The following is a 14,924-nucleotide window of genomic DNA, read 5'->3' as shown; positions in this document are numbered from 1 at the left end:
AAGTTATTTGATCACTTTAAATCACTCCTGTATCCATTTAAAAATTTTAAATCCATGTAAGTCTTTTTCTTCTCTAGAATGGCTGCTATGAATCTCTTTACGGTGTGATCCATGCAGATGTGACTGCTAATGGGTTTAGTCTGTGCTTTGCAATGTGTAGGCTGTATGGATCATTAGAGAGAGAAAGGAGGAGGGTGACTTCTAATGAGATTGCTACATTAGTAATCTGCTATAAGAAGTACTGCTACCAAATATAATTGCAGAACTAACAAGGATTATAATTATGTATGTTCATGTCTGCTGTTACTGTCTCCAGCCAAGTACCCATACCGATACACCATTTCAGAAAAGTGCTGTGCACTGAAAACTTGTGCAGTGTTAAATGCATAGGCCAATCAGTTCAAGACAAAACTGGGGGATCCATAATAAAAGATAGCTAGAGTCACTGATATTACTTCAGACGTAGGAACATTTATACGCTGTAATGACTTTGTTGTCATTTATGTTTGGAAACATCTGTCGTTAGAGATTAAAAAAGAAATTGTTTTCTCTGGAGATCTTCATAAAAGAGGAGCTTCATATGCAACACTTGCTTTTCCTCAGATTCCTTTGCACACACTTCTTTGAAGTGTTGGTTCAGGATCCTGAATTATGGCACTGTTCAGCTTTACCTTTGAGTTACACAACACTGCCCTTTATCCGCTGACACTTCCACCTTCATTTCCAACTTGCCTTCACTTCCCCTGGGCGTCCATTAAAGTAATATAATTAAACACCAATGTTTAAATCTTGGTTAAAAAAAAATAGAGGGAAATTTAAGAGTGCAACTTTCAAAACATGTACCTTATGAAATAAAAATGGTACACGCTTTTGCTTTTTATAACTTCTTACTGTGTGACTCAAGAGCGGTGCCATCTCTTGTCAAACCATTTCTTCAAAGAGAACACAAAACATGCAGCTCCAGTCCTTGAAAGCATGCTTCAGGTTAGCTAGTCCTGTCAAGCTAGATGGCATCCACCATCAATCTTCAGGCAGTTTTTACAGAAGTTGTCAGATTATATTCCTTCCTTGCTCTGAACCAGCAAGGAGGAGTTGTATGAACAAATACCCATTTTACATTTTATTCCTCATTAGGAAGGGAAAGTAATTTCACTTTTAAAATGGATTTCAGACCCAACTGATCCTGTATACACCAAAGACAAGAAGATCAAAGAGAGGATGTGTTCCGAGAAGCTAATAGGCTTTTTGCTTAACCTAGGAAAATTTTACTTGTAGATAGCAGAAGAGTATCATTAGTCTGGTATTAGAATCACTCTGTCACGTGAGATTTTTTTAAAGCATGATAATTTGAGATGATGAAAATTTGTTGAGTAACGACCCAACATTGCTGTGATAGAGCATTTTGCTTAATATAGAGGCAATTTTTGCTGATCTCCAGATTGTCAAAAATACGCATAGGCATGAGTCAAATTTCTGATGTCTGTTCCTAAGAATGCTCCCAATGAACCACATCCTTCGGTTCTGACAGAAAGCTATTTCTACTTGCACAGGTGTAAAATATAAACTGAACAGCAGATGTCCTATCTCCACAGCTGAAATTCAAAGCCTTAAATGCTACTCTGAGCCCGATCACTTTGCCATATTTTGTATAACTCTGGCTTACCCGCAGGAAAAATGGGAATTTTCGACCATAAAAACCAACTCTGAAAAATTCAGGTTCCAAGCGCTGCTGTTCCATGATATTATCATAATAGGTAGCTTCCATTTTCTGTGAATGAAAAAGTTAGTTGCTATCAGACTCTTAAAACTGCACTTAAAACATTAGAATCTAAAGTTACATTAAAATATTACATTATTCTTTTGCACACATTTTTAATGAAGAGTGAAATTATTTTAAAGATTAAAATTATTAATTAATCAGTCTACATGGTGGAGCAGACTATATCATCACCATGCTCATTTTACATTTTGGGAGGTATTATGAAAATTTTTCTGTTGTACCTCAAATTAAACAGGTCTTGCATGTAATTCTCTTTGCACTACAGAATTAATGGCAAAGCTGAGATTAAGATATCTGTTTGCCTGGCTCCCAGTGTCCTTTTCTACCTGTATTCTCAACAGCTTTCTACAGCTCAAAATCTATACTGCCGTCTGAAAAATTTTATCAGTTCAATGGGGTTTGCTTTAATTGAGTTGAGGAGCATGAAACAGTATAAAACAAAATTAAATCTTCTACAGCTCTGTATACCAGCATGTTTAACATGGAAGAAAAGGGCGGGGGGGGGGGGGGGGGGGAGGGTTGAAAAAAGGACTTTATTTACAATTACTTGTTCCATAGCAGTGTGCTGGCATTTCCATCAAGAGTGGGATTTCAAGACCCCTTGCCAAATTGAATCTCTGAAATGCTCATAAGAGTTTCTCTATAGCAAAAACATAGCTTTTTAAAGAGAAGCATCACTTTAACATCATTGCTTCCACTGCAGGGAACCCTAACAGTAGCTTTGACTTTGAACACTGCACCAAGCTTTTGTTCTTGGTTCCCACACACGTTATCTCCTTTTGTAAAATGGAGAATGTCCCAGAGTTGTTGTGGGAAGAAAAAAGAAATGGGCTGAATGATGTGAACGGCACAGAGAAAAACTTAGAGTGGGGAGAAATTCAAGTCATTTCAGGTCAACACAGATTTAGGGGTCTCGAACAGAAAATGTATGCATTGAGCATAAACAAAGAGCTGAGATGCTCCTCACCTGCCAGTTGATTAAATCCAATTAATAAAGAGGCAGAAAGAATAGCTAATTTACTGATGTTTTAGGAATCCCTTGGTGCACTACTAGACTAAGACTTGTTAATAGGTTTGTCTGCTCATCACTCATGATCAGTTTAGCAAAGGATGTTTTATGCAAAAATAAACATAAACAGGCAAAACCCAAGATCCTCTGCATGTGTTTTCCATATACTCATGAGAGTTACAGTTGGCAGACCTAGAATTACTTCAGTAGGCCTACAATATCATTGGAATGAATCAGTGGCAAAGGAGTCTTTTTTTTTCTTTTTTTCCAATTGAGAATTTTCTGACAGGAGAGACAAAACTTCCTAGACAATGGAAGAGATTCTGCAAGGAGAGGAACTGCTGCTACTTACCCGAATCCAGCTGAGGCTCTGGTAGTCATAGAGGCTTTCGTACTGTATGGCCAGCTCTCTGCACAGCGGGATACCAAACTCCCAGCTCTGCAAAACCAAAGCAAATCACGCTCACAGTGACTGGCATGTTATCACCAACTCAGCTGAGAGGAATACAGAAACTTGTTTTAGGCAATTCATTAGCTATGAAATGCCAGGGATTAGATACGAAAATGCAATGTGATGAAACAGTTTCCATTAAATATCAGATTGATTCCTTCTTCAAGATGGTAACAGAGGCACATATTCCATTGAAATTACACGCAGGCACTGCTTTTACTGACAGTTTACTCATGAGACTGGGAACTTCTCTGGAGAAATATAACTAACAAATTTTCTTCCTGTTAAATCCCCCCCAAGTATCTCCTCTGCTTTCTGCACTAGAACTCCCTGAAGCAAAGACTCTTGTCATCTAGGGCATAGCTCCGCGGCAAAGTGCTCCCCTTCCCAGAGGTGCTACTTCCTACTGAAAGCATAAAACCATCAAGCGGTAGGAAACACTCAAATGCAGAGACAGAACATTCTCAGAACTGAGCTGCATTATTGCACTCAGTATCTATATTCAGAACCAAAAGCAAAACCCACTTCTTTAACTTACAGTCTGCATACACCAAATCTTTTCAAGCACATCATATTCATGGCCCTCAAGGATAAGGAAGAAGGAGATTGCGTTTGGGCATGCCCACACAGAGAGGAAGCTTCCCTTGTTACCTGTTAGCTTTTTAGAGTGTTCATTTTATACACCCTTGAACTGAAATCTCTCCCATCATCTTGCACCTGCACAGACTGGAAGTGCTTTGGGGGAGTGATGGTTTCTTACCATAGTTATGTAAAGGATCTGGAACACAAAGGTCTCAGCTGAGGTTTGGTTAGATTAATTTTTATGCACTATTGGGTTAACTTGCCTTTTTATTTTTTAAGCTTGGACTGTATTACAATGAAAACAAAATTGATGTCAGTTATACTGTCCTCATCAGTATTAAAAAGCATAATATTGTACATTGTTGGTAACAGTAATTAACAGTAGTGATGTAAAATATTAGCACTTTATATGGAAATAGCTTTTCTGGTTCCATGTACCTTCACTTAAAGAAGAGAACCTCTGCATCATTTGAGTTAATGTAGTAGGCACTTTGCCATGCTTCCCTTTATACACATGCATTCAGTGTCTGTTCTCTCATCCTTAATACCAAAGTTTTTTTTTGTCCTCTGAACAGCAAAAACATTATCAACTTTAAGAATTTCTTTATTAAAAGAGAGGATAATTTGAAAAACTAAGTAGGAAAAAATAACATTCCTACATCTCTTTAGCTTCTCTTTATTATAAAAAACTTACATAAGAACTTGCTGAGTAAAAGATTCCTTCAGGATCTTTTTTGATATTCTTATAGTAGTAGTTTGGGGTGATGGGAAGCCTGAGATTTATTTAGATAATTACAATACGTGCAACTGAAAGACCAGTTACTGAACAACTCAGATTATTACTTGGAATTTTGTGATCTCAAATTAACAGGATTTTTGCTGTGGGCTGTCAAAGTCCATGACACACAAATAGATACATTGAATTTTGATCATTGCCCAATTAAGTGTTTATATTTGCAAGCACAACTAGCACTGCATGCCTTTTTTTTTTTTTAAGATTTCAATAGAGTTTACAGTATCAGTACATAGACTTCTGGTGATCTGTATTTACCTGAAAGAACGGAAAAGAAAATTCTCTTCTAGAACACCTGGCTAGGAATAAATGGCTTTTGTTACACTGGACAGAAGCAGAGTCTCACTTCCAAATGTGATGCTGTGGCTAAAGCATTACATAATTCTGCAATCTGTCTTCTGGATGGAACCAGAAAGCTGGCTATCTTCCCTTACAGTGATCCTAAAGGTGTAACCTTTTTATGCTCCTTTTCTGATGTGAATTAAATTAACAATATGTAACCACATCTCATTTCTCTTTATTTAGACAAGCTCTTTCACATGTACTCTGATACTATTTCTGTCATCCTAGCTCAGGCTCTCTCTCTTCCTTTCAATCAGATTTCAACACAGAGAAATTGTACCATGCCAGCTGAATACTCCGATGATAAAGATGTGATATGTAAGTGGAAGAAACACAATATACAGGTAGCTTCTTAGAAAAGAGAGTTCATAGATATTTGAAAATAAAGCAGAACGAATGGATATGAGTCATAGGGATCCTCCTTTTATAAAATTGGTAATGTTAATGAGTACTATCTTCACAATGTAGAAATTGAATATACAGTTCTGTGTGCTAAGTGTTACTTTCCTCTAAAGTATCATTCTTCCCCCTCTCAAATAATTTCCTAATGTCTCCACTGTTAATTTCATTCATTACTGCTTTCCCTTTTGCTGATGTCTGATCTGTTTGTATGCTGTATATTATATCCTTCACTTGTAAAGCTCATTCATCTGAGTTTTATTTCAACCTTCTCCTATGACACCAGCAACTCTCAGCTGAGTGCTGTTGACGGCACACAGGAAGCAGATAGACAATCAACATCTATGAATGGGAGCCTTTATTTACTCACATCCCAACGTGCAGATTTCTTTTGGAAGTGTGATTCAAATGAGTGTGCACAAGAGAAATTAGTTCAAACGTTGTGTAGAAAGAACACAATGTAAAAATGAACTGCTTTGGAAATGTAGCACTGGGTCTCTCGCAGCACTTGGCTGAATACATGCTGTGATGCTGTGAAGGGAGCTGGTCAGAATTCTTAGTTAATAAAAATTAGCAGTGAACTGGGCAGGAAAGAGTTGTGCAGTTCTCAAGACGTTGCTGTCCAGAAACAGGATCGGTCAGGTTCAAATTGTTCCATTCCGTCTCCTTTAGCTAGGAGACCTTGAGTCTTAACAGACAAAATCAATCATAAAAAAAATTAAAGTTACGCACTTGCACATGCTACCTGCTGAGCCATAAACCGATTCAAAGCATAGCAAGACAGCAGTAGAAAGGAGTATGCAGAGTGAAGGGTAAAAGGGTTTTGGAAAGCTTTCTTCCTTCCCAGCACAGGGCTGCTTCTGAGAACGGGACTTAGACAATCCTGCACTCCCTTGCAGTGCCGCAGCTGCTCTCTGCACTCCACCAGCATGCCCTTTATGTCAGACTCACAGGACAGCCGTATGGCCTTAGCTTTCCCCCCTTACCATGGTGAGGTTTTACCATGAACAAATGCAGGACTTTTACACCTCCTTCATGCTGCTCTGACCCCCCCTTAATGGGAAATGCCAGGAGCAGCATGAGAAACTTAAGTCTAGATATGCAAGAGAACACAGAACAACAAATCCCTTTCTTCAGGACCCAGGGAGGTCCTGCTTCACCTCAGGGGAGCACAGAAAAACAGCCTGTCAGAAACAAGTTGAGGGAAACAAGCTTCTTCTATTCCCTGAGCTGTTCTCAGTTACACAGCCACAGAAAAAGTGGCAGAAAGCAGCAGGAAGATTCGGCTTCTCAGCATCTTTCACCTCCAGAGCTCGAGTGACATACAGCTTAAGTGGATTATTCAGTCATTCAGCTAACATTTAAAATAAAGGAGGATTAAAACACACAGCCAAGTAACTCCAGAAACACCCCGTGGGAAAAAAAACCTTAAGAGGTTAACACTCCATAATCTGCGAGGAGATTAATAGCAAAATTACAACCATTAACTTTTTACTCACCCTCAGTGTTTATGTGGATGGCCTGTTTGTCAAAAACACAGGCTCAATTTATGTACATAGTCTCTATGTTACGTTTGTCTAGTCAGACAGTACAGTACTGCAATATTTGCACAAGTGAGTAATTTAAATTTAAGTGCAGTCTAAAAAGCCCTGAAAATTTCTGAAACTAAACAGAGAACCACATGCAGTATTATTTCAAAAGACCTAGAAAAGATTCCTAGATAATGAATCGCTTCCTCATAAACCGGCCACTCCTTCTTACAAACAGCAATCTGACTTCTTTTTGCAGGCTCGGCAGAGAATGGCTCTGCCATAAGCATCTTTCTTTTATCAGGGCCAGGAAAAAATATCTGGAATGTCAACCCCACATGACTGGAATCACATTTGTATTTAATTTCATTGTCATTGCTATCAGAGGGAAAACCAGCCCTGAGGTGCACATACAGATGTTATCTTCTAATAATATAAGCTATACGAATTTTTCTAAAGAACAACACCATGATACAAGGGACTAACACCTACCTCTGCAGTGATTTAAAAAATTATTCACTGTAGGAAAAGCATAACAAATATGTGGAATTAAAATGTATTGATTTTTTTCTTGTGCAATGGATGGAACTCCACTTTAAGTGAAAGCCACTTCAAAACACCAGTGATACTGAAAAGGCTTAAAACTTTTTTAATAAGGGACTCCTAGAAAGTATTGCCTGCCATTTACTTCTGAAGTTAGAAACAGAAGTCCTTAAGTGAGAAGCAAGTCATAAAACAATGATTTGCATAGACAATGCTTTTTTTTTTTTTTTTTTTAAATTAAGCAATTGGCATTTATCAAGCTCTCTGTCATGTCAGGTGATCCAAAGTTTTTACAGGTATAAAAACATTCCAGCCTTTTTCCCGTTGACCTACATAAACTAGTTCCAAATGATATGTATAATGAAATATCCATATCCATTTTCTCATCTGTTTTTTGGTCTAGAGAGCCAAGGCGCAATTTGTCAAGTTACTAAACCTTTTTATATAAATTTACTTCCAGACTACTGAACCAAGATGATAGCCTTGCAAGCTCTAAGTCAGGAAAAGGGAAGGAAGCTGCTGGAAGAGAGAAGAAGTTGGCATACCTTCCCTTTGTTGAAGTAATGGATAATCTTACGGCACAGACCTTCCTTACGTTGCCACTCTGACTGAGATGGATAATGCAGGAACTCTCTCAGAGGTCTGTCCTCCCACTGAAGCAACTCACAGTACAAAAGCAAAGTAAATGCAGCCTCTGTTGGAAACGCAATCATTGAACACTGAATCAATGACAACAAATAACTCAGCAAATAGGCTAAAAGGTCACAGGCTGCTTCTAAAACAGTCTGGAAGTTCTGATGTACGATTTGAGAAAAAATTCTGAAGCATTAGATTAACATTAAATTATTCAATTACTTAAAATAGCAGCACATAGCTGTTTCCGATAAACCTGACTCTTAGGTACAAATCTGTCAAGTTCCTTTCTACTAGATACTTGATTTAAATGCACAGTCAGATACTCAGGTGTTTAACTAGATTTGGAGTCTGCAGTTGTAAACAGAGCTTGGATAACGAAGAACTAGAGTCATGCCCTCTAAGTATTACAATGCAAGGAAATTTGGCAAATGGTAGTATGATGGTGGGTTCGTGATTTCAATCTTCCCCTAATTTTGATTCCACTGTTGTGATTTTTCAATCAACTGTCCTTGCAGAACACTGTAATGTAAAATTCAAGGTGCAACAGAACAGTTGCGTGGGCAGAGACATGCCCACGCATCTTCGTGTGATGGAGTGAGGTAGACCTCAGCTTCTAATCGTTCCGACTGCTGTAACTACAGGAAAAGAATCACAGAATGGCTAAGGTAGGAAGGGACCTCTGGAGGTCACCTAGTCCAACCCCCCTGAAATGCAGGGTCACCTATGGCACGTTGCATAGGATGGCATCCAGGTGCGTTTTGAGTATCTCCAGAGAGGGAAACCCCACAGCCTCTCTGGGCAACCTGCTCCAGCACTCTGTCACCTTCACAGCAAAGAAGGGGTCTCAGTTTGTGCCTGTTGCCTCTTGTCTTGTCACTGGGCACCACTGAAAAGCGTCTGGCCCCATCCTCTTGACATCATCCCTTCAGGTATTTGCACACATTGATAAGATCCCCTCTCTGTCTTCTCTCCTCCAAGCTAAACAGGGCCAGCTCCCTCAGCCTTTCATAGGAGAGGTGCCCCTGCCCTCTCTCAGCATCTTCGTAGCCCTCCGCTGGCCTCGCTCCAGCAGCTCCATGTCCCTCTTGTCCTGGGGAGCCCAGACCTGGACACACCACTCCAGGTGGGGCCTCACCAGGGCTGAGCAGAGGGGCAGGATCACCTCCCTCGACCTGCTGGCCACACTTCCTAAGGCACCCCAGGATCCCGATGGCCTTCTTGGCCACAAGGCCACGTTGCTGGCTCCTGGTCAGCCTGCTGTCCACCAGGACTCCCAGGTCCTACTCTGCAGAGCTGTTCTCCAGCAGGTCAGCCCCCAGCCTGCGCTGGTGCACGGGGTTATTCCGCCCTAGGTGCGGGACCCTGCACTTGCCTTTGTTGAACTTTACGAGGTTCTGCACTGCCCAATGCTCCAGCCTGTCCAGGTCCCTCTGAATGGCAGCACAGCCCTCGGGGGTATCAGCCACTCCTCCCAGCTTTGTGTCATCAGCAAGCTCGTGGAGAGTGCACTCTGTTCCCTCATCCGGGTCGTTGACGGATAAGTTGAATGAGACTGCACCCAGTACTGACCCCTGGGGGACACCGCTAGCTACAGGCCTCCAATTAGACCCTGTGCTGCTGAGCGCAACCCTCTGAGCTCTGCCATCCAGCCAGTTCTCAATCCACCTCACTGCCCACTCATCTATCCCCACACTTCCTGAGCTTGCCTATGGGAAGACATGGGTCTTGGGAGACAGTGTCAAAAGCCTTACTGAAATCAAGGTAGACAACATCCACTGCTCTTCCCTCATCCACCCAGCTAGTCATCCTATCATAGAAGACCATCAGATTAGTCTAGCATGATTTCCCCTTGGTGAGCCCATGCTGACTACTCCTGATCACCTTCTTCTCCATGTGCTTGGAGATGGCCTCCAGGATGAGTGATTCCATCACCTTTCCAGGGATGGAGGTGAGGCTGAGTGGTCTGTAGTTTCCTGGGTCCTCCTTCTTGCCCTTTTTCAAGACTGGGGTGACGTGGGCTTTCTTCCAGTCCTCAGGCACCTCTCCTGTTCTCCATGACCTTTCAGAGATGATGCAGAGTGGCCTAGCAATAACATCTGCCAGTTCCCTCAGTACTCATGGATGCATTCCATCTGGGCCCAAGGATTTGTGGGTGTCAAGTTTGCCTAAGAGATCTCTGACCTGATCCTCTCTGACCAAGGGAAAGTCCTCCTGTCTCCAGTCTTCCTCCCTTGTCTCTAGGGTCAGAGATTCCTGAGGGCTGGTCTTAACAGTAAACTGATCCATAACAGAAGTTTTTGAAACAAATTCAAGAGATGTTAGAGAATAACATCAGAAGAGTCAAAAACTTTCACTAGGATTTCAAACAGACCCTGTATGATGTCTTACTAACCTGTATAGTTCTCAGCCTGTAAGTGCATGTCACACAGCTTGTGGATATAGCGGATGTACATCTCTTCCTTGTTAATTTCCGACTTATAGAAATTCTGTAAAAGAGAGAGTTTTTATTTTCATTGAGAATTTTCCTTCATTCAAGACAATCAGTAGCATCTGTGTATGTATATAGGTACTGGAAAGAGAATACATTATTAGTGTAAAGTGAAAAGACTAATTATTTTCACATTCACACTGATTTAACCCACTAACTTTTTCATGTAGTGATTTTTTTTCAAAATGAGGGTACAGTCAAACACTGGAAGAAAAGGTGAGAGAGGTTGTGGGACCTCTGTCACAGAGATATTCAGAACTCAGCTGGACAAGGCCCTGAGAAGCCCAGCTTAAAGTTGGAGAGCCCAGCCTAAAGGCAGGAAGTTAGACCACAGACCTCCAGGGATCCTCCCAACCCATCATTTTCTGTCATGGCAGTGCTCAGATTCTGAACCTACAATTGCTGACACAGATTCCTACCCAACCTTCCCCATTCCAGCTTCAATTACATTGCACAGTATCACAGAGATAAACATAAGGAAAAAATCTTTACCATAAGGTTAACAGTGCAGCCAATTTTCTTGTTTTCTGTTTCATCGCCTTTCATACAATCCCTAAGAAAGCAGAGTAATGTTGAAACATACACCTGCAAAATTTCCTTTTAAAATACATTTGAAGCTATCTTAACCTCCAGAGTTTCCTTGGATCACAAAAAACAGTGAACCATATACTTTATTTTATAAAGTTGTTCTAAGAAAAAAATTCCATAATATGGCCTAAACGATATACAAACTGCCTTAATGGCATCTGAGAACAAGCACCTGAAGTGACCACTGCTCTGAACAAATACCAGATGGCAGTAGTCAAACATCTTCATAACTAAAAAGCTACCATAAAAGTGAAAAGTTATTTACCCAGATGTAATTGTTTAGTGGTTCCCTAGTCAAAGGACTAGGGTTCAGAAATTCAGGTATCTAATGTAGTGTTGGCATCCTGAAAGACACAACCTGACTGATTTAGACTAGATTACTGATTTTTTCACAGGTAAGATAAATTTTTTTATAAAAATTGCAAATTTATAATAATTTTGATGTAAGAAGCACAAAAGAAAAAGGCTTCAGAAATTACCAATTTTGACTTGAGAAAGTCACATTCATTTGTGAAGGCGAGACAAAATTTTTAAAGCAGTGACACCACAAACTTTCCTGAGAACTACACTGTCAGCTAGTTGGCATCTGGGCTCCACAACATGTCAAAACTGATTAGCAGAGCTCTTCACTTCATAGCTCTCTATGTGATTTGCAGAACTATCACAGCAGCTGACACACTTTATCTGGGTATTTCCAAATTTTCATACAGTTCCCTATCCTGCTCTGCTCAGGGAATGAAATATTCTGCTGCATATTGAGTATCAGTTAAAAACTGGTATCTGTTCCTGAAATTAAGCATGAAAATGAGTATCTGTTCATCCAAGTTGCGCTGATAGCAAATTCCGTTAAAAAAATCAGCTCCCTTGCATTCTCTTTAAATGTCTCTCAGATATTTGGTCTTTCTTAGTAGTTGTATGGCAGTTGTCAAGAAAAAAAACAACACAGGAGATTGGATCAAACTGTTCAGGACAACAAAAAGAACAAACTAAAAAACACAGAAAAGGATTTGGGATTGCTGAACACCCAACCTAGTCACAGGCTTTCACCTATAATGAGCAGCAGAAAAACAAAAAAAATGATTTGAACTCTTGTCAGTAGGCTAAAGATAGAAATATACGGGGCAGTTCTATATAGTTTCTAATTGCCTCCTGTTCCATAAAAATAACTCTGAGTGTGCGCACACACAAACTAGAAAGTAAAATATGTTTTTGTAACTAAATCAAAGCTCACAATAGTCCTGCAAGCTTTAGTCTAAATCCAAACAGAGGATATGTAGTTTGTAGTGGAGTCTTGCACACAAGTCACCAGCTGACAAGTCAGGCTTTCCTCAGATGAAGTTTTCTAACCCTGCCTACTTAGATGAGGCGTTCAGCATGTGTCAAAGACCTTGGTTCAGCAAGCCATTTAGAATCATTCTTACATTTACCATGTATATTGCTTAATTAGGGAAGATCACTTCAAAGCTAAAAGGAATAAATCATTTAGCAACCTGAATAAACCTGAGTCTTTGTAGTTTTTTGGGAATGAGCATACAAGAATAAGAATTAGGGCTCTGGAGCTGTGAACTTTGGATTTCTACTCAGAATCCGGCAGCAGTGAGGTAGGCTTGCAGACGTAATACCTGCCATCAGAGAAACATGCAGCTTGATAAACAATAAAAACATTCCCTGTACAAAAGAAATTTGATAATAAAACTTCTAATACATATACTCAGAACATATTACTGTTGTTGCCAGATACCTATAGTCAAGCAGACGCTCCATGAGGCGAGTAACTGATGTAACAAAAGAGATTCCAGTCTCCCGCCATGTTTCCTGCTCAATCTTCTCCAGCAAACTGTTCAGAGATGAAAAGAGCAGATAAGGCATCCGGGGAAACAGTGTAGTGCATGCAGACAGCTGCAGACGACTTCGTTTCTCCCTCATGAGACAAGTACACAGAATTACTATCTTACCTGGGATAAGGCCCAAAGAGCTGGGTTCTACTCCAGGCAGCATGAAGCAAAGACAAGGAAATTACAGAATTGACAGGAAAAGGAAAATTATCCTCACATTGCCATATAAAATATATAAAAGATAGCAATGTTCATGGCAACAGTTGATTCCCACATTATTATCTGTAGCTTAAATACTACTAACAGCAATCACAAGTTGGAAGGGAGTCTAAACGTAATGCAAATTCCTCTTCGTACATCCTCACATTAATTTTGGTCTCTAATCAGCAACCAACTAACCTTGCATCACAATTTATTAAACTGTAAATAAATGAAAGCGATATTTTTCTGATCAGCAAGCTAAACAATACAGGCAGCACATCACTGAGATGACTGAGAAGAAAGAGAAAAGGCTAGAGTAAGAACACTGAAAATCACATTAAAAAATGAGAAAAGAAAGCAAATTTACATGCTAGTTTCCTGAAACTGATCTCTGGTCAAAGAACTTGCCACTTACACACTGACAAAGAAATACTGTTAGGTGTCTTACATGTCCTCACAACAGGCAAACTCTTTTATACTGAAATAATTTCCAGCCAAGGGACCCAATTCACACTTCACCAGTACAGCTGAGACAACAGAAGTCAGGGCCAACTGTTTATTTCACGGTGCATTTATTAAGTTTGTGAGAAAAGAGATGAGATTTTCCAATTCTGTGGAATTGTTTCCTCAAAGCTGACAGTATTCTCAGAAAAGACAGTACAAGTATAAACTAAAAGGTTGCTGGACTTCAAGATCAAGGTTATTTTTCTTGGCTACATATGCAGTCATTATCATCTACAAATAAGTGAAACTATGGTCCCTGAATTCTTAACATTTCAGCTATTAAGTACCTTCTTCTGGAGCTAATGAAAAGTTGAACATTCTTCTTGCCAGGTGAATAAAAATAAAAAGATATTTTATTTCTTTTAAAAAAAAAAAAACACAAACAAACATGAAATATATTTATCTGCAGACATGAAGTGCCAGACTTCTCGAGGCTGAATATGCAGAAATCAAAACGGAATAGATTTACATGCTTTCTAAGGATGAGCATACAGGATGGGCTGGCTTATTTATCTTGACAATGAATGAATGTGTAAATGTAAACTGAGAAATACAAAGATTTCTGCCTTAAACTGCCTCCATACAATTGGGGGCCACTTAAAATTGTCTGGAACATAGAATCAAAGAATTATCTAGGTTGGAAAAGGCCTTCAAGATCACCAAGTCCAACCATCAACCTGGCCTGCAAAGCCCCATCACTAAACTATGTCCCTGGTGCCACATTCACATCTCCTAAATACCTTCTGGGATGGGGACTCCACCGCTGCCCTGGGCAGCCTGTTCCAGTGCTTGATCACCCTCTCTGTGAAGATATTCTCCCTAATATCCGATCTAAATCTCCCCTGGTGCAATTTGAGACCATTTCCTCACATTCTACCAGTTGTTTACTTGAGAAAAGAGACCAGCACCTTCCTTGCTGCTCCTTTCAGGTAGCTGTTGAGAGCAATGAGGTCTCCCCTCAGCCTCCTTTTCTCAAGACTAAACAATCCCCATTCCCTCAGCTGCTCCTCCTATGTCATTTCCTTGTCCCTTCACCAGCTTCATTGTTCTTCTCTACACATGCTCTAGCAACTCAATATCCTTCTTATAGTGAGAGGCCCAAAACTGAACACAGTACTCGAGGTGTGGGCTCACCAGTGCTGACTACGGGGAGAACAATCATTTTTCTGGTCCGGCTGGCCACACTATTTCCGATGCAGGTTCCTTTCTTCAATGGCAAGGACTTAAGTACTTTTCTGGTCCCC

At 40.2% G+C, this 14,924-nt stretch overlaps 1 protein-coding gene and 1 long non-coding RNA gene across 21 annotated transcripts in view; one reads left to right on the top strand and one right to left on the bottom strand.

Moving 5' to 3' along the window:
• DOCK3 (dedicator of cytokinesis 3) overlaps window positions 1–14,924 on the bottom strand; it is a 224,799-nt gene that overhangs the window by 26,773 nt on the left and 183,102 nt on the right. For 16 of the 20 annotated variants that reach the window (XM_083795736.1, XM_083795732.1, XM_083795743.1 and 13 more), the window contains 7 exons: window positions 13,096–13,122; window positions 12,882–12,977; window positions 11,045–11,105; window positions 10,457–10,550; window positions 7,974–8,122; window positions 3,142–3,228; window positions 1,664–1,768 (listed from right to left, as the gene is read on the bottom strand). In XM_083795736.1, the coding sequence (XP_083651862.1) occupies window positions 1,664–1,768; window positions 3,142–3,228; window positions 7,974–8,122; window positions 10,457–10,550; window positions 11,045–11,105; window positions 12,882–12,977; window positions 13,096–13,122 (619 nt within the window). The remainder of the gene's footprint in view (window positions 1–1,663; window positions 1,769–3,141; window positions 3,229–7,973; window positions 8,123–10,456; window positions 10,551–11,044; window positions 11,106–12,881; window positions 12,978–13,095; window positions 13,123–14,924) is intronic. The other 4 variants (XM_083795737.1, XM_083795744.1, XM_083795746.1 and 1 more) reach the window with 1 other exon arrangement.
• LOC310880249 overlaps window positions 1–14,924 on the top strand; it is a 49,703-nt gene that overhangs the window by 31,415 nt on the left and 3,364 nt on the right. Inside the window, exon 2 of the long non-coding RNA XR_014571568.1 lies at window positions 5,215–5,275. This is a non-coding gene — a long non-coding RNA (uncharacterized lncRNA). The remainder of the gene's footprint in view (window positions 1–5,214; window positions 5,276–14,924) is intronic.

Source organism: Anser anser (genome assembly GCF_964211835.1).
Source record: "Anser anser genome assembly, chromosome: 12".
Taxonomy (NCBI): Eukaryota; Metazoa; Chordata; class Aves; order Anseriformes; family Anatidae; genus Anser; species Anser anser.
This window is presented reverse-complemented; position numbering and strand designations above follow the sequence as displayed.